Source organism: Misgurnus anguillicaudatus, chromosome 12 (assembly GCF_027580225.2).
Source record: "Misgurnus anguillicaudatus chromosome 12, ASM2758022v2, whole genome shotgun sequence".
Classification (NCBI taxonomy): Eukaryota; Metazoa; Chordata; class Actinopteri; order Cypriniformes; family Cobitidae; genus Misgurnus; species Misgurnus anguillicaudatus.
This window is the reverse complement of record NC_073348.2, coordinates 25916189-25936835: the sequence shown is the minus strand read 5'-3', so window position 1 is coordinate 25936835 and position 20647 is coordinate 25916189. Positions and strand designations below refer to the sequence as shown.

The window sequence follows — 20647 nt, the reverse complement described above, 5'->3', positions numbered from 1 at the left end:
AATCGCATGGACATTTTAACAAGTATACCACATACTTTGTGTTACAAGTAATCCTACCTCAAACACGAATGATTTGATACAGTCAGTTTACACGCGTTAAACGTATTTGCGCTTCACAAGATACGTTTGAAATACACGCAAAAAACTTGTGGGACGGCTTTAATGATAAGGGGGTATAAGAATCCTATACTACAACAACATCTTAGTAGAGTAAGACAGATACAAAGAACAGATTTATTACAGCCCAAACAGAAGGATGTGGTCCAACAGAGCTTACCGCTGGTCTCCACGTACAGTCCTATTTCTTTAAAACATATAGTAAGAAAACACTGGCACATCTTAGAGACAGATCCACAGATTGCAACTTGCTTCACCATTCCACCTAGACACTTCTATAAGAGATCTCCAAACTTACGTGATGTTTTAGTAAAAACAGATCTATCTACTACACGTTCTCATTTTTTATCACACATTCTTAGTGGCAATTTTCCATGCCATAACTGTGTTCATTGTTATGCTATGATAAAAGGACAAATTTTTAAGCAAACCACCTTGGATAAACCATTCGTGTTTGAGGTAGGATTACTTGTAACACAAAGTATGTGGTATACTTGTTAAAATGTCCTTGTGATTTGTACTATGTTGGTAAGACCAGTGCTTTAAGTGGCCCAAAAGAGGTGCCGGTACTCTATTTTTTTTTTTTTTTTTTTTTGCTGACTCGACTCCTATAGAGGGGTTGCAAGTTTACAAACATTGCAGGGTGCGCGCGCATCCAGGAGGCAGAAAGCCTGATTGGTGAGCTGATCCGCTACTGCAACAACCTTAATTATTGAAGCGTTCTTTATTGTTTGTATATAAATAAGACTTGATTTTAGTTGGATCTGTTTTTCTGTCTTTATTTTTGCAGTGTTACTGTGATACATGTATGAATTATAATGTTATAATTATAATGCTAGTTACGTAATAGTCGTATCTACTGGTATGTTAACATCAGGCACCCAGCACTGAATCTGTTGGTACTATTTTCCACGCAAAAATTCCTTGGCATTTTGACTTACAGACACCGCTCCTAGCATACAACACAATGCACGTCTCTTCTTTCTGCCTCTCGGTTGCGCGCGCAACCAGTTAGTGACGTCGCCGTGCAACCCGTCTATATTGAAGGGGTTTTATATTTAGCAGTCAACAGACGACCTTGTAAAAAATAATTAATCCTTTTATAAATTTGTGGATTTGCTTGAGCTAGAAATAGCTACTGAACATAAATAAAATGTGCAAAAGGATTTTGAAAAAATACCATTAGAAAGGGCTACTGTAGAAAGAGTTTTTGAACATAAATAAAATGGGCAAAAGGTAGATATGTGAGTAAAATTTTCAGCATGGTTAAATGCTAAAACTAGTGGTTCAGATAGAAAAAGCTTGAAAAAAAGACCATGTCTATGGGGTCAAGAATAACAAAATACTGGCCATTTGAAACTCTAATTAAAGTCATTTATTTTGTCCCATTGTTTTCCATTTTGCGGGTGGTAAAACTACTGTGCACGTCGTTCAAATTCATTGAAATTTCGTTTACTTTTAGTTTAGCAATTAAACTAAATGTATATTACAATTTCTAGAATGTTTTCTGCACATCGCCTGAGGAAATCCGAAATTGCGTCGAGGGGAACCAAACTGAAAGCCGCGACAGCGGAGATTATCACGTACCTACAAGGCTTGCGTCTGACCTGCAGCTATCATTCTGGCTTGGTGGGATGTCAGTCAGCGAGTCCTCTGATTCTGACGGCGTTCTTTTACTACTCAGAGTCTAAAACAAGGAGGGCATATTACGTGTTCATTGTATTTTCATTTTAACCGAGCATCTATGGTTGCGCGTTTCACACACAAACACACACCTCTCCAGAGCACGTTGACACTGACTGAAGGACGCATGCGCTTTTAACTTGTAAACGCAAGGGTGTATGGGTAATGTAGTCTCTGCTCTCGGTGGAACGAATTAGGAAGCGTACATTAAGGGCGCTCTGAAAAGCGGCAGCGCAGCCAAATGATTAAATTAAACCTCTGATTTTTAAACAGATGAGCGTTCCGGTACGCTAAAAGCACGTTCTGGGCGCACGTAGAGGTGGTGGTACGCTCAAGAGCTATTTTTAGAAGTGGCGGTACTGAGTACCGGGGCGTTCCGGCCCACTTAAAGCACTGGGTAAGACCAAGCGTGAATTGAAGACTAGGATATGTGAGCACAAGTGTTGCATTCGTAAACATGATGAGAAATCACCGGTGGCGAGACATTTCAACAGTTTAAAACATGATGTCAGAGAGTTAACATTTATGGGTATTGAGGTCGTGCATATGCCACGTAGGGGTGGTGATCGAGACAAATTGTTACTACAGAGAGAAGCGTATTGGATTCATTATTTGGGTACAATAATTCCCTCTGGGATGAATGACGAATTGGTCCTTAGCTGTTTTCTGTAACTTTGTTAATATGATACAACTTTAAGAATGTGTTTCTCTCTTCCTGTCTTTTCTGACTTTGTTAATATGATACAACTTTAAGAATATGTTTATCTCTTCCTGCTTTTTTCTTTTTTGTTTATTGTAAATTTATTTATATATTATTTTTTTCATTTTTTTCATTTGTCTATTGCATATCAGTGTATTTGTACAATTTGTACATTTTCAGAAATGTATTTTGATGGTTGCTTGTATCTTGAGCTCCCTCTTTTGGAGAGGAATTGTATACAGGTCAGAGGTGAACACCTTATTTAAGGAAACACCTGTGATTAATTTGTGAAATCGCCAGTACGCTGAAGAAGGGCGTTCAGCCCGAAACGTTCGTTGTGGGCGATTAAACGCTATTTTTGAAGCTTGAACTGTGAGTGCTGTCCCTTTCTTACATTTTATCTCCACAGTACTGACAATATATGTCAAAAACACAGTTTTATGTGTATTCTGTGGAGAATCAAATGACTTAATGACTTGAAGTCAGTCGTTAATTTTGTGTTATAATACCATTTATAACATTAAAAGTAATATAAAGTGATAAAAACTAAAGTTATATGCAACGGGTTTCCCCACAAATTTCTGGTAATGTCAACTAATCCGGGTTAAGAGTGCATGAATATTGGAAGAAATTAAAACATTAATAGTGGGTTGCACCAACAAGGATTAGGCCTAAATCTGGTTTAAATCAAAGCTTAATTAATTATTCTGTAACACTTTATATTACGACCGGCAATGTACCGTGTAACTAAACAGAATTTACAGCGTACCTATTTATAACAACAGAGTACCTCTACGGTACATACTGGTAGGTATAAGGAAACAATATGATAAGTTTGGGGTAATAACGGGTAAGAATATGGAAAATAAAAAAAATATGTGTACTCTAAGTATTTTATAACTACAGGGTACCTATTGTAATATTACTTGGTATGTATGTCTTAAAGTGTATGTTGCAGGTTAACCACCACTGTCGATTAATGGGTACATAAATCACTCAAGATATGTGTATAATTTTTAAAATGTCTCAAAAATGGTCTTAAAGACCACTTTTTTTACGTTTTTGGTACTAACGGTTTTTTTAACGCAATTCTGCGATGACGTCACGTTGGGGAGAAGTGGAGAAAGACTCAGCCAGAGCCATAGAGATAGATGAGACATTTATTGCTGTTTAATACTTACGTATATAATTTGGAAATCATATATACATCGTAGGAAATATATAATGTGTTATACTGCAAAGTTACCTTGCTAATTATTATTTATGATATATGTGGAGATAAATAAAACTTCGCAAATCTGCTGATTTGATCCATTCATGTCCTGACCACCAGGCTAGAGATTTTTAAACATCCTTAATCCACACTTACTAGTCTATCAAATAATATCTCAAATATATTGTTTTGTGAAATAAAAGGATGCTTTGTTATTTTGTTTATGCGATTATAACGAATCACACGATCATTTTATACGCAGCAGCAGTCAGCAGCTGCAGCACACTCAGATCCGACCGCATACATACTGTAATAAACAGGCGTTCGGCGGCTTTTTACATCACGACAGGCTATGCCATTTGAGGAGGAACCGCTCATTGATCATCGTATTTTTATAAATCCTGTACATGTTTGGACCTGCCGAACAGGTTGAGCACTTTTATATACTTTGAGCAGAGAGGCTGCCTGCACAGTTTGACCAGCGGGCTGCGGGAACCGGCGCACATCACGCCGCCAGACGGTGTTGCTAATATAACTCGAAATGTATAACTATTATCAGATCGGCCCGGGAAAGTCCCGACTCTCTCGATTGCCATTCCGCTACTGGCTGTAAGAAAGTGAGTGCGTTTGGGTCGCTGGTCCCCGCGAACAGACGTGACGTGCTTCATTCACCTTCCAGGATTAGAGACATGCTGCCAAAACCGTTTGTGCTGAAGATCGCATAAAGTTACACCCATTTCAGGCAGGATCATGGACCCCCTCAAGCCAGCATGCACGAGTATGTTAATTGTTTGTTTACTTTCTACACGAAGATATGCTAACCTTATGCTATCTGGCTGTCTGCCTATCTCTCTATACTAGCCTATCCATCTGTCTGTCTGTCTATCTATCTGTCTATCTATCTTATCTATCTATCTATCTATGTATCTATCTATCTATCTATGTATGTATGTATGTATGTATGTATGTATGTATGTATTTATCTATTATCTGCGCTATCAGAACTGTACTTCACTCGTCTTTCTATAGTCATTCTCAATGCTCTCAAGGCGGCTTTGGTCAATTATCTCCCCAGCGTGACGTCATACAGTGCGTTGTGAGGGAAAGGAGAATCATTGCAAATTGCTGTACTTTTTCATACTTTTTCGGGTTTTGTGATACCCAACAAGATTAAATACAATGGATAACAGTTTAAATGTTTATTATCAACAATCAAATTGCACAAATCCGTTGAAAAATTTTACCTGCAAAACGCCCTTTAAGCAAGTCTATGGGGAAATTATGTCACAGGTGATGTTTTGAACCAACGACGGGCGGAACCCGTCTTCCACATCTTTGGTTGAACCGACGACGGGCGGAACCCGTCTTCCACATTTCATTTCCGGGGTTTCCCCGAAGTCAAAATTAAGCCTGATTGCGCGCAGGTGGGGATAATTTGCACAGCGGTCGCTGATAGGCTGACGAGGAGAAGAGTCAGTGCATAAAAAGACCTTTGGAGACATCAAACGGCGTGCTTGTGGTGTACTTTGTATACGCTGTGTTGCTGCTTTGCAGACGGACCACGCTGGCTGGATCGCTCTCCTGGGGAAGAGAGAAAGGGGCAGTTAGCTGACGAAGGAATATTGTGGAGTTTCATTGAGAAAGAGCGTACACAGAGCCATCAAGAGTGCAGTTAATAGCTGCTGTTGACAACGAAGTGTGAGTAACAGCTGTGGTACTTATCTGTGCAATACTTGTACAAAGAGTGTTTGGTGTGTTCCTTTGTGTTTTTGAGGCCCCTGGCCCCACTGGAGAGGGAAGCGTGGGTGAGCCGTGGTTTGACCGGAAGCACGGACGAAGCACATGGTAGGAAGCATCGTTCACCAGTAGAACAGTGGCCCTGTGGGAAAAAGGAAGCGCAGGTGAGCCAGAGGAGGATAATCAACACGCCGGGCCTGTGAATAACACACATCTCACTCTCATCGGCGGTCCAGCGATCGCCCAACCATCCTCTCGAGGTCGTCGTAGCCAGGTGGCAAGAGCAATCTAAAAACCACGTGAAGTTGTATAAGAGTGCTGTGGGTGAGTTTCACTGATTGATGGTGTTTACGCTTTACTTGCTGTGTGTATGCTGTGCTTGTAGCGTTCAAACCGCCTAGCCCTGACAAGTCACGAGACGGCGACATCCGTTGTGGCCTGGGTCCTAAGGAGAGTGAGAAAATTTGAGCCCTGTGCCCGGGGTGTGTCAACGAGAGCTTCGTTTGTCCATAGAGCAGACAGTGGAGAAACCCAGTGAGTATTATCAAGAGTGTACCGTGCGGACTGTGGGTTGTAACGGTGTGTGTACTGACCTCTCCAACAGAAGCTCGTGGTGAGCGGAGCCCCGACGAAGGTTCGCCCCAACTCGTGACCCCGGTCGTGGAAGAAGGAGGGGGAGTTTGGGAAGCGTTCGGCTCCGTGTCATCGGACCCACTAGTCCCTACGACGCCCGGACAGCCGTGGATGGGCGAAGGAATACGGTGCACTGACACTGCAGCGAAAATCCACTGTTTGCAGCAATCACCTACCTGTACAAGTGAAGCTCTGTGTGCATGAAGATCCCCAGTGCTGTGAGTAACGTAACCTGTGAAGTAAACCTGTTCTGTGCTTATAGCAATTACATACCTGTATAAGTGAAGCTCTGTGTGAGTGAAGATCCCCAGTGCTGTGAGTAACGTAACCTGTGAAGTAAACCTGTTCTGTGCTTATAGCGATTACCTACCTGTACAAGTGAAGCTCTGTGTGCATGAAGATCCCCAGTGCTGTGAGTAACGTAACCTGTGAAGTAAACCTGTTCTGTGCTTATAGCGATTACCTACCTGTACAAGTGAAGCTCTGTGTGCATGAAGATCCCCAGTGCTGTGAGTAACGTAACCTGTGAAGTAAACCTGTTCTGTGCTTATAACAATTACCTACCTGTACAAGTGAAGCTCTGTGTGCATGAAGATCCCCAGTGCTGTGAGTAACGTAACCTGTGAAGTAAACCTGTTCTGTGCTTATAACAATTACCTACCTGTACAAGTGAAGCTCTGTGTGAGTGAAGATCCCTAGTGCTGTGAGTAATATAACCTGTGAAGTGAAACTGTTCTGTACTTGTAGAAATTACCTACCTGTGCCGGTGAAGCTCTGTGTGGGAACGAGGATCCTCCAGTGCTGTGGGTAACGTAACCTGTGGAGAGAACTTGACCTGTGGCTATAGCCATCACTTACCGTTCCAACGAAGGTCCCGTGTTGAATGAACAGCGACTAGTAACAAAGTACCTTACCCTTGTCTGATCATTATTCTGATTCTGCCTCCAGGAGAAGCGGAGCGCGCCACGGATTGTTGGGCCAGAGCCCCCAAAGGAGCCCCTGTCCCCAGTCTTTCCCCCAAGTGGCCCTGGAGGCGAAGAAGAGACACACTAGTTTTAAATTACCCTTTCCCCTCTCCCCTTTCCTTTTAAATATTTAATAAAGCTTGTTTTAACTGTAGTATACTTGTCTGTCTGGTCATTGGGGTGGTCTTGGGAAACTCCTCGAGGTGGAAGAGTTGAGAGGGGCGTGACCTTTAGTTTATTCGGGTCCGCCCCCGGCCGTGACAATTATGTATTGATTTTTTTTAAGTTAGCCTAAAGTTAACAATAACTGGCTTAGAAAACGCTTAGGTTACTCACGTAACCCTGGTTCCCTGAAATAACGGGAACGAGCATTGCGTCAGTTGCTGACGCTATTGAGAAAACTCCCGTTTACTCCGCGATTGAAGCCTATTGGTTAACATCTGTAGAAAATACAGACCAACGACGTTTGAGCCCGTGCGGGGCATGGCACACGTCCATATAAGTCCGGGAACAAACGTCAAGAGCTTACCATTATTCGACTGAAGCGCGCAGCCGAATAACACTCGCTGCGTAAACGTTTGTAGCACGGCCAGAGATGCAATGCTCGTTCCCGTTATTTCAGGGAACCGGGGTTACTTGAGTAACCTAAGCGTTCCCTTTCAATACGGTCACTTTGCATTGCGTCAGTTGCTGACGCTATGGGGGAACGTATTCCCATCCCGCCGTGTATACACAGCGGACTGAGGTGCAGTGAAGTTTCTAAACGCACCATGATGCATATAACAGAGCACAAGACGGCGGGTTCCCTGAGTGCGCCACGAGCTGTGCATAATAATGTATTAACAGATAGCCATGACGGTGAGCTCGCAGCGCACCGAGAAGGCATACAGAAACGCAGTCCCGTGAACATTAAGCCGATATGACCTGTGCTTGTAAGGCAGGGACATTCAGGCTATAAAATCTGACAAACGTAGACAGCGAGGACCAGCCGGCCGCATTACAAAGGTCAAAGATAGAAATCCCCGTAGACCAAGCCCATGATGAAGCCATACCTTGCGTAGAGTGGGCTTTTGAACCAACTGGACAATGTTTATTCAGGGAGGCAGAAGCCAAAGCAATGGCTTCAAGATCCATTTAGATGGCCTCTGTTTAGTGAGCGGCATACCTAAAGAGTGGTGCGCGAAGCTTACGAACAGCTGATCTGACTTGCGGTATGAGGCAGAACGGTCCGTGTATATTCTTAACGCTCTGACGGGGCAGAGCGTGTTCGGGGTTTGTTCGCCGTTCAGCCGCGGGAAGGCGGGAAGGCGAGAAGTGAAACCACCTGAACTCTAAATGGCATGGTCAAGACTTTAGGAATGTATCCCGCTCTCTGAAGCGGTCTCATGAACAGTATTCCCAACGGTATTAGTGGGCCATAAGACCCAGCATTTTTTGAAATCGTTTGAGAGGGAGATGAACCCGCTCTAAATGACGCTGCCTCGCGCCTGACCGTGAGCGCACGTTCCGGTGTAAGCCATGCTCGCATCTTTATCGAGTCGAGCGTCATGCCTCAGAACGCGATCCGCTGCGTGGGGGTGCACAAACTCTTCTGGAGGTTGATTTGTGCAAATTCTCCAAATTGGAGTACAACGGTCTTGTGCATGATAATTTCCCTCTCTGACTGGGCTAGAATAAGCCAGTCGTCAAGGTAATTTAATATGCGGATGCCGCTGTCTGAGAGGGCGAGCGCCGCATCCGCACATTTGGTAAACGTGCGTGGTGCCAGAGATAATCCGAAGGGCAGAACTTTGTATTGATATGCTGTCCCATCGAATGCGAATCTTAGAAACGGCCTGTGACGAGGTGCTATCGGAATGTGAAAGTAAGCATCTTTCAGATCCACTGATATGAACCAATCGCCTGGTCGAATTAACGCCATGATTCGTCTGTCTGTAAGCATTTTGAATGGCCATTTGACAAGAGCACGGTTCAAAATGCGTAGATCGTTCTGAGGACGCTGTCTTTCTTTGGAACGAGAAAATAACAACTGTAAAAGCCTGATTCACTTTGATCCGCCGGGACCGTCTCCATCGCGTCTTTTAGTAATAAAGAACGCACCGCTTCCCTGAGGATCTGCATGCGATCGTCTGGGACAGTGGTGTAGAGAACGCCCCGAAACCAGGGTGGTCTCTGAGCGAAGTGAATAACCGTGTTGGATCACTTTTAGAATCCAGCCCAGCATACCGGGGGTGGATTGCCAAACATAAAGTTTGTGTGTGTGTGTGTGTGTGTGTGTGTGTGTACAGAGGAGGAAATTTGCTCTTTTTTTGAAAAGGTAAAAATTTGTTTTTCGCTGTTACAGCAAGGGTGTGTCCAGCGCCCGAGGAGCGGGACCAGAGCCTCTTTTCCTCCGCACCGGTGCCGGGTCCAGCGTGATCCTAGGAAGGGGACTGCGGCGTCGAGGTGGACCAGCCTGTCATGCAGGACGCTGGCGCTTAACCTCCGGTTCGGCTCTCTGCTGGGGTTGAGCTGGTGCTGGCTTTGGGCGCTGAGCTGGTGGCGGTTTTGGGCGGACAGTCTCAGACGCTGAAGCAGATCGTTTCGGTAGGAAACAGAAGGTGAGCCGCGACAGACTCCTCGAGCGGTGTTAGCTTGGTGTAGCTGTGTTTGTTGGCGCTGTCCACTACGGAGAGGACGTGGGAGACGGCGCTCTGCGCTCGGATGGAGTGAGGAACGCGCCAAGACTTAGTGAGCTCCTGGTGAACCTCCGGGAAGTACGGCACCTGCAGCTGGTGGGACTGTTGACGACGCCCGGGCTGCAGGAACCACTCATCCGGACGGCTGAGTTGAGGCTCTGACAGCGGCGACCACTGAATATTGAGCTCCGCTGTAGCTTGAGTGAGGATGCGGATGAGCTCTGAGTCGTGTTGAAGCGACTCGATTGGTTCTTCAGCGGCGGCGGCAGGGGTGTCGTCATCTGAAGTAGAGCTGTAATCGGGCCTTAAAAGTTAGGCCCGAAATGACCGGAGCCCAACAGAATGCAGCCCGAAGCCGAAAGTACATTTAGATTGACAGCTTTTTAAAAGCCCGAACCTGTTTACAGCCCGACATTATTTAAATGTGCGCAGCGCACACACACAGCTTTTGTCAAGAATGAGTAATTTACACAGGTTTTAACATTATTTATTCATTACTAATAATCTACACGCAAACTTGGAAGTTGAAACAAAGAAATAAAATAAGTCATCTGTAACATTGTAACATCTCATTCTAAATAGGCCTATGCAATACACTATAAATAGGCCAATAAAAAATATTATTTCTTAACGAATTAAATTAAGATAATACATTCTGAATTAAGATGGGTATTTGGCAATAACGAAATTAAGAGAAAGGCTCCGTGGGATTTGCGTCGGCACTTCTCTCCATTACTGCTAACATTAGTCTATATCCTTTGTCTAAATTATGTATTTAAGACTCAATTAATATTTGCAACTTGCCTCAAAGTCATCTGCAGTCGACGATCCACAATGGAGATGTTATATCTAACCTTTGGAGAGGTTTCTCAGCGGCTCCGGAGAGCCTAGCCGGCTGCTATGCTACCCAAACAAACAAACGCGCACGGAGGGGGTGTGGGCATTTCTCTCCATGCGCTTCTGTAGATTTGCGCAGAAGTACACTTTACTGACGTAAGTTGAATCCTTGTAATCGTTTCATGATTGGTTAGTACCCCTGCCCATCAAACTTTGCTGGCTATGCATTGGCTGGCTTCGTTTTGGCGTAATCCAGTCAAAAGCCTATGGTGAGCTGAAGGACATCTGGCTCGGCAAATCAGGCATCCCATGACATTTTGAGTTGTCAAACCTTTTCTGATTGGACAAAACAGAAAAATAGGGCGGGATATTTATCGGAAAAGTCTAACGAAGCAGGAAGAGATGAATTTTCACTGATAAAAATCGATATTTGATAGAAAATAAACATGATTGATCATTGTTACGTGCTATGTTGTTTGTTGGTTTTCTTTGTTCTTTGTTCTCTCTCTCTCTTCTCCGCTGTCTGTCTTCTCAGATCCCGGCCATTGAACACCTTTCCTGTCAATCTTAATTATCCCATGTTACGTCACGGATCAACCCACCAATCAACACCCGGTCCTGCTTATTTAAAACCCACCGCTGTTCATTCATGCAGTACGCTGGTTACTGATACTGTAAAACCCCTGTTGTTGTGTTATACTGTTTAAAACTCATTTGCTGTGTTGTTTCACGTTGTGTATGTCAGACTGTTCGTTCCCAGTTTATTAGTCACTTGTTTAAGCGTCTGTACGTTACTGTTCATTCGCTCTGTTGTGTGTGACTTTGCTGATATTGGGGAAAGCGGACAGGTAAGTACGTCACGTGACATACACTGTAAAAAAATTGCCTTCCTAACTCAAAATTTTCTAGTGACTGGTAACATTGACAATTTTCACTTGGGCCAATAGATTTTCTGTGAACTGAATTTTATCAATTGTGGCAACGATCTTTAGACATTAGCTCAATGTGAAATAACAGGTTGAGCCAATTGAAAATAAGAAACCATGTTTTTGCCCAATTAACTTTTTTAAATTATGGTAGCATTCTTATTTTAATTTACCCAAACTGAAAATGTATATTGATAAAATTATATTGGTAAGGAACCATGCTGAATTGTTTATTGTCCTAATAGAAAAAGAAACACTCAAACTATTTTGTAACATTTTATTCATTTTTATTTATTAGTAATACCTTAAAATTGTAAACATACAGAAATGGTCCGCATACAATTGCACAGTAGACATTAGAAAATAATTATTTTTAATAAAAAGTTTTATACAATAACAATTACAAATATTTTGTGAAAATTTAAATAAAATGTAAGTAACTGAGTATACCTTCCCAAGGGATGATTTCCTGGACAGGTCTTATCCTAGTTCCAGACTAAAAAGCATGTTTAAGCTGTCTTAATTTAAAATCATCTTTCACCGACATTTGTTTTTGTCTCAAGATGCACACCAGTAATGTTTTTTATAAGGTTCGTTTGTAAAAACTACCTAAATGTCCTAATATAACTAAGGCCTAGTCCTCTAGATTGATATAGACCCTGTACGGGAAAACGCCCAAGTGTTCAGTAAAGCTTCACATAGATTTTAGTATTCAAAGCTCATGGAACCGCCACCTACAGTAACAATTCAAACATTAAACATGTAAAACATTTTACAAATAGGCCTATCTCCAAAAAACATCTATATAAAAGTGGGGAGGGTTCCTCAACCAACGTTAATCACAATTTCACTTGAATTTAACATTCTCACACTAAGTAAGAGCTTATGAAACTACTTTAAACACTTTAAACAATGCCTCATAACAGTTTAAACATTAAACACCTAAAACATTCTACAAATTAAAGGCATAAAGTCTCACAAAATTTCCAGCACAACCTGCTCACTGGAAATGAATCTTGACATGGATCAGCAACTGTTCAGAGTTTCACGAATTCCCATTTTCATGTCACGCGTGTAAATCTCCGAAGCCTTGCTACTCTGTAAGAAGTAAAAAAGTATCACTGAGCGTTCATGTACCAAATGAAGCCAAATGTAATAAATAAAACCAGATCAATACAGAATATCCTCAAAGTTTACACTTCTGAACATATAAAAACGTCTGTTCTTAGCTATATTGCTGTTCAACATTATGAAAAATAAAACAATTGTAATATAGAAGTACAGTTATTTTGGTATAGGACAGTTTTCATTACTTTATTATAGTTTGACTGAAAATATCCTTTAGTGAGACTTTGGTAAATGTGTGCTTATATGCTTATCCAACACAAACAATAGTAAAACTATGGTTAATTTTCTAAGAGATAGATTGTTCAAGCAAACCGATAGGTACTAATGTTAAGCTACTTAGTGTTGGTTCTATATTCGATTACTTACAGTACAGTTAACGCGCTGATTATTTAAACATCTCATCCGTTTTGGGCGGTGTCCTTGCACTTATTTGAGACTCGCGCCGTTGAGTATCACCTGCAGCTTTACAACACCAGCTGATAAAGAGCGTCTTTTTCATATCTAGCCCTCGTGGATTTCCTGACGCAAGATGACGACGGCAGCATGCGCGGCACAGATCGATTGACACATGAGATCAATGTATCGCGAGAGTAATAAGCTTTTGAATGGCTCTCGCGGAACTTTGATGTCATGGGTTGATTTGTCTGCGCAGTGCTGCATACGGTCGAATACTTGTAAACAATGTGTCCTTTTTGTTACGTCCAGGCCAAATATAGATGCCCCTACACTCGTAATATATTCATTAATTAAAAAACTGCAATTTCTCTTTAGAAAGCTGCAGGTTGCAAGCAGCCTTTCATGTCTATGTGTGCACGTGTGCGGGCGCGGCGCAGCGACTCTTAATAAAATTAACGCACATAAATCTCAAAAAAGAGTTTTCACACAATTATGTTATATAAGAAATGTATACAACAGTTCTTTCTGGTTCTCAAATCTGATTGGCTAAGACCTATGCGATATTGTGCTGATATCGGCACTGTAACCGCTTCACCTTTCGTATCATTCCGCCATCTAGTGAATGAAGGTCCTAAGCAGGCTCATCTCTGAATGGAAAAACACAGACGCCCTGTTTTGAATCACTCTCCGTTTGTCTCATTAGTTTACTAGCTCATAAATCAGTCTGTGAATCCCCAATCGGAAGTTATTATTCCGTCAAAGATCAGCGCTCTTGGATGTTACGTTAAAGTTAATGGGAGAAATGTCTTGTCACATCGTGTGGACGATTAACACTTAGAAAGAGGAATATAAACACTCGTTTTTTTCTGGAGCCATATCTTTTATCAGAACGTGAAAACACCGTGGAACTGCAGGTAAGCCCCGCAGCTTTTAAATGTGGACATTGATCATTTACTTTATCGTGACGTGACTATTAAAACATGTTATGAGATATCGCCACTGGTATATTTATAAGCAGCATGCAAAAACATCTCTCTGACACTTATAGAAAACCGTTTTATATAGTACTGACAAGAACAAAGTTTAATAATAATAATCGAGTGCTCGTATCACGTTAAGAATAAATGAGAAAGCAATAGTAACGTTATACAAGTATAGTTTTATTAACTTTTACCTCGCGCCAAAACAATAACAACACAAAAGACACTAAATATGAATTAAAAAACAAGTACTAGTTTGATCATGACACCAAATACTGCTGATTTGATCTCATTTTGACCATTAAAAACAAACAAGGCCAACATGAGAGCCAGGGTATCTCTGTCAGAGATGTAGCCCAGAGAGGGCGGTGGTCAGCGGGGCGAGTGAACACTGATGTCCGCTCATGCTTTGGTTCTCATTCGTACCGAATCCCACTAAGCAAACGTTCAAACAGACGCTATCTTTACTAATCGACTGCAGATTTAAATATAATACATATACATTCTCGACTGAACTAATCTTAAAACTACACTTTGTGACCAAGAAACGGTAATATAAAGTAACGGCTTTTCCGTCCATTGAGTTGTTATGAGCTTCAAAGCAGCCGAAAGTTTTACCTGTCATTCTGGCCGCCCTCAAATCCGTGGCGGAAGAAGTAGTTCTCAAACAAAAAGGCTTTTAAAAAAACTCCGTTGTTGTTTTCTAGTTTTCGTTTTTCAAACGTGTGCCGTCGAACTGTTGTATAAAAGCACCGAGTGTGATATAGCTGCGGCCTCGTGCCTCTGGCCTATTCACAGCCGTGATGATATAGAGCTATATCACACTCCTACTCGAGCGATATTGCTTAAATAAATATAATATACTCACTGTGAAAGTTGTAGTGGCCTTGCCATTTCATCGCTAAATGAAGCGTTATCTCGGTGCGTTATCAGTTTTATAACAAACATCGTATAACTACTAACATAGTCTCTCAATCAATCAATACAATCACAACAAAGTTAAACACTCGTTTTAAAACATTTAAACAATCGGAAATTCTGTCTTGCTTTCAGTTCCTCAGACTCGGCAATATGCTTTTTGTTTGTTATGCTGTAATTATTCAGATTTTCACTCAGTTTAACTTGAAAATGACTTTAAAAATACTTAAAAATGACTTTAATGTAAATATTTAAGTACTTACCATAACTTTATTGTAGAAAATGTCGATCATCAACTCCCGCGTATCCACACTGAAGCCAATTATTTTCAGGTGCATGCCCATACGCTTTTCTGTCTCAAACTACATTCAGTCAACTCAGATTTTTCATTTGACACGATGAATTGGCTGAGCAGAGTTTAATATGTCCTGTGAATATATTATTTTTTGTTTTACCCCAATACCATGGGTTTTAATTACCACAATGCATATTTTTGTTTGGGGAGAATTATTTGAAAGCAATATGTTTAGTCAATACTTAACTTTCAGTTTCCACAATTTTTAAAAATATAAATTTTTTACAGTGTACATTGTGCAACACGTAGGTTACATTCACTGTATTAGAGACACTAGTTTAGGAGCGTGTGCCACCCTCTGTACGTTTTGTGTTTGGGTAGGTAGAGTAGGTAAGTTAGGGCGTTGTGTGACGCTGAAGATTTATCTAATTACCTTTTATTTTGTAGCATAGGTAAAACAGTTAGCTAGAATGGTTTTGTTTTGTTTGTTTCTTTGTTTTGACACCGCTCGTGCCCCTTTCCCCTTTTGTGTCTTTGTTATTTGTTACTTGTAAATATTGTAAATATCATCACCTTTTATTCACCTTGTCACACCACTAAACACCTTTTGTACATTAATAAATTGCACAGTTTTGCCCACTATTTCTGTTGTCTGTCGTTGTTGGCTCCCATACACACACCAAAAATAAATCCACAATCATTTCATATTGTTGCCTCCCATTCATACCCCTAAAAAAAATACCATCTGGGATCGTAACAATCCTACTTATCGGACGCGCGGATGTAAACAAAAGAGGATATTGCTGTGTTTTTTACTATTTTTCGTTGTTTTGGATTAAAACGTGGGATGCTTTTAGAAGAGTGGACCCTTACATTGCAATGTACGTTGAAGTTTTTGGGAATTGTCAGAAATGATCAGAACCATATGGCAAGATATGTGAGTACCCACAACCATTTTTATATGCATTCCGTCTGCATTTCATTTAACCCTTTCCACAACAGTGTATTGATTGCAAAAATAAGCTCAGAACATGAATTTGGAGTGTTTAAACTTTCAAATGATGCAAAGTTTATGATTGTTGATTGAATATTTGATGTTAAACAAAGTACAAAAACATGTACAAACGCCCCCGAGGGCCCGCCGCCGGGAAGGTGCATGTTAAGAAGTTTTAACTAATTCTAGGCATAAGATACATATACAAAAAGTTATATCCAGATAGCATACTGTAATGAGATGAGTGGCAGGGCAATCTACATACTTGTATCCTTTACACATTCCTTAACTGGGTATTGGTGTCTGAAACCTTTATTCTCATCTATAATGTTGTCGGTGTTAATGTAGGCTAGAAGTTCTCCCGCTCTCTTTGTCTCTCATCTCTGCAATGTTTCATTTTAAATCCACGCCAGCGCGTCTCCTCGCAGTTCTAAGTGAGATGTGTTGACTTTACCCTGGCTGCGTAGACCCATCGGTAGATTCAACTGAGCGCATGGTAAGATAAAACTATATACGCATCATGCAAATGAGCATTTAAAACCCGATCCCGCATTCCGTAGTTTTGTCACAGGTGCCCGCACATGCGCAAATACTTTTTGGCCGCAGTCTGGAGCCCTTGGTGCCCCCCATTGCCTGGTGCCCCAGGGCACTCGTCCAATCCCGTCTATGGATAATCCGGCCCTGGTAGCAGGTCTCTCTCCTCTGTGAGTTTGGTATATTTGGTTAATAGCTGGTCTCTCTCTTCTGTGAGTTTGGTATACTTGTTTAGTAGGTTGGTCTCTCTCTTTTGTGAGTTTAGTATTGACCATTGCAGCAGTAACAACATAAACAAGTGGCTTTCGTGAAACACACGTTTCCGATAAACTCTGCAAAGACTCAATAACAACAAAGTCCTTTTTCTGATAACAAGCAAAAGAAACAACAAGTAGATTACTTTAGTCCAAATCATAGCTAAAGCATCTCAAAAACTAAACTCAGCTAACGTGTGTACTATATAATGTATACAACCACAGATTGGCTGTCAAACCTGTCATAGCATTAATCCATGATCGCAGTCTTTAGGAAACCAAAACATTTGTTATTTTCAATGAGGTATTTGTTCCAGAGTTCAGTTTAGAAACTAGTCAGAACATTACATAGGCCGACGACACCGACGATCATGATGGTCCAGATTGTATTTCACTACGGTATATTTGGTTAGTAGCTGGTCTCTCTCCTCTGTGAGTTTGGCATTGTTGGTAAATAGCTGGTCTCTCTCTTCTGTGATGCTGGTATATTTGGTTAGTAGTTGGTTTCTCTCTTCAGTGATGTTTTTGGTCTTGATATTAAACTGTTGATTGTTTGTATAGATGAGGACACACAGCACTATGACTGCAGTCAGTAGAAGAACACACAGCAGCACCAAACACACTGTAACTGATCTGTAACTTCTCATCCTCACACGCTCACTTCCTAAAGATGACACAGGACATTAAATTGAAGTATTTTTCAGTAGTAAAAAAATTAGTTATTAAACATGCATTATTATTTTTTTGTAATAACTTTTGTTGTATCTTTAACACAGAAATGAATGTCACTTCCTGTACAGTATGCTTCAGTGGCTGTTGTCTGTTTGTATCTGTCCTGATCTCTCACAGAATCTGTGCTCTCATAAATAACCATTGTTAAATACTCCTTGTTCATTCTCTGAGATTCAGTGATGATCATGTTAGCATGAAAAGTCTCAGACATTTCTAGTTTTCTAAAGAAGGGGTGCAGTCAGCGCTTTAAACTGTCTTAATGGTGAATGTTTTTCCTGTATAGCTCCTTTAATAGTAGGTGGCCTGCTTATCTTCTGCTATACGATTTGATACACCAATCAGTTTAGATTATTCAAATTTAAACAACCAATCAAATCTAAAAAATCTAAGAAGAATGTGTAAAGTTCAGAAATCCTATGGCACCAAGTTGTATGTTTAGAGCAGTTTACATGAAATTTACTGTACATTACATTTATACATCCTGATGCTTTTACCCAAAATGACTTACATATTTTGAACATCATAAATAATTTGTCATAAGAGCAAACAAAAAGTAACAATGCAAAATTTGGAGTTTAAATAGGGTAGACTGGGTACAATTAAGACATATGTACAGTTAAATACAAGCAGCAAGCACAAGTTATGATTTTTGCTGTGCACATGCGTATCGTGGAAAATTTGAACTACGGACACATCTCTGATCCAAAGATATCTGCAAAAAAAAAGGTAAGACTTTCACTTCACCATGCACTATTCACAATGAATAGCTTATTATCCTTTTTTGACTGTTAAACATAACTGGTATCATCACAAACGTTATTCTGTGCCCTAAAAACGGGCATATTTCATGTTATTGTGTCTTGCATGGTCAGAGGCGTGTCTAGAGGGGGGGCATGGGGTGGCACCCCCCCCCCCCCCTTGGAATATGATTGGTCCCCCTGGTGCCCCCCCTCCAATCTCATTGGGCCAGCTAGATTTACTGTCAACTAGAAAATGCCCACGGCACCATTGGACCAGAGAGCTGTCAATCACTGTTTGATTTGAGACTCGTGCAAACGGCGACCGCGAAAAAGAAGCGGGCGCCCCGCCACAGACTAAACACTGGCACAAATCAACACAAATCAACTAGATTTTTCATGATTATCATTTACATTTTATTTTACTATTTAAAACGCCTTCATTCGCTGTTGCAAGCGCTCAGGAGCGTCTCTCTCTCTCGTGCACGCTTTCTCACTGCTGCGTGCGGAACCTTAGTGCCTCTCTTACATGACACTGAGTAAAGGAGTTATAAGTGGGTGGTGTTTTCTACCTGGGTTCCTCCGTTGTCTTTTCATGTAAAAGTTAACAGTCAACAGATGTTACTGACAGAGAAGACTGTGCACGAGCTCTCTCCCTCCCTATGGTGTGGTATGCGCGCGCACCCGTAACAGTATTCTCTGATAATTTTTAATTTGCGCTGAATTATCTGCGCTATACGTGATCTACAATTAAACTATCACTCGCATTTAAAATTAAAAGCGCTCATAAACACAACCAGATGAGAAGAGCAACCCTGCATGAGACACACACAGGTAATCCGAAATCACCTTGTATCAGCTCTTCAATGTATGGTGATTTTATCAGACAATGTCGCATTTAAATCAGGATTTTAGCAGTAGTTAAAGTAACAGCTGGTTGGATTAAACACAAGGTGCTATTGGGTCGTGTTTAGTCACTATTTTAAACTCTTTCTTTATGTCTGACAACAGAACATATAATATGTTAAAATAGCATTCAGTTGTGTTAAAATACAATATGATAAACAATGAAAGTCAGATCAGACACAGTCTAAAAACACATTTTTAAGTAGGCTAATATTTTCCCAAACGGTCCTGATATGTCAGAACGTTAACTAATACCAGCTTCACGTAACTATGTGTAATTTAGATAGCCTACTTAAAGGAACAGTTCACTTAATTTAAATGGTCATATACCTAAACTTGTTTCAAACCTGTATGAGTTTCTTTCTTTTGCTGAATACAAAAAAGAAAAGAGTTAAAAATGTCGGTAACCAAAATCAGTTGATGGATCCCATTGACTTCATATGTAGGAACAAAATAACATGGCAGTCAATGGGGTTCATCCACTTTCTGGCTACTAAGATTCTTCAAAATATTTTATTTTTTGTTTAGCAGAAGAAAAACTTATACAGGTTTGAAATAACTTTAGGATGAGTAAATTATGACAATTTATATAAAGTGAACTATTCTCGAACAGAACTGTAATTAATACCATCTATATTAGAGCATTTTGGGAACCATGAAATATATTTAACTTAATATTTAATATTTTCTAAACCAGTATTTACTTTCATTTGAATTTTCTGATTGGCCCCCCTGACTGGTTCTTGGTCCCCCCTGTGCCCCCCCATTTATAAAATCCTGGAATCGCCCCTGTGCATGGTCATTGCAAAATCTAGAGAAATGCGCGAGATGGCCAGCGGGATACAACTGTACCCACGACACTAGAAATCAATCTGAAAGTCACACCTGAATATTTTTTTTTCTTTTTTTGATTGTTTACAGTTATTTTTGACATTGTTATTGTTAGTGCTGAAATATGCTTTCATTTGTACTGTTGCAATATCTGTTCATGAAATATCTTGTTCCTGTTTTATACATTTTAACCAGTGCTTATAAAAATAAAATGAATGAATTTCAATGGATGGATAAACACCCAAATTTTATTTTCTTTATTTGTCTTTATTTATTATATTTGCAATGAACGGTTAGTTACCTTTACATCATTAAAAATGGCTGTCTCAAATGTACCACATATCGGTACAGTCGAGACAAAGTTGAGACAAAAAGCACCTTATTTTTATTAGGTAATTGTGGAAAATATAAACTACTTTTGGGTAATATTGATTGATAACATCTTAGTCTACA

General features: G+C 40.7%; 1 protein-coding gene across 1 annotated transcript in view; it reads right to left on the bottom strand.

Annotated features, from left to right (window-relative positions):
* The window catches only part of LOC129446295 (uncharacterized), a 29683-nt gene extending 11776 nt beyond the window's left edge, over positions 1–17907 (bottom strand). Inside the window, exons 1-2 of the mRNA XM_073873701.1 lie at positions 17778–17907; positions 17387–17652 (exon numbers count right to left, since the gene is read on the bottom strand). Of these exons, the coding sequence (XP_073729802.1) occupies positions 17387–17652; positions 17778–17907 (396 nt within the window). The remainder of the gene's footprint in view (positions 1–17386; positions 17653–17777) is intronic.
* Between the last annotated feature and the right edge of the window lie 2740 nt (positions 17908–20647).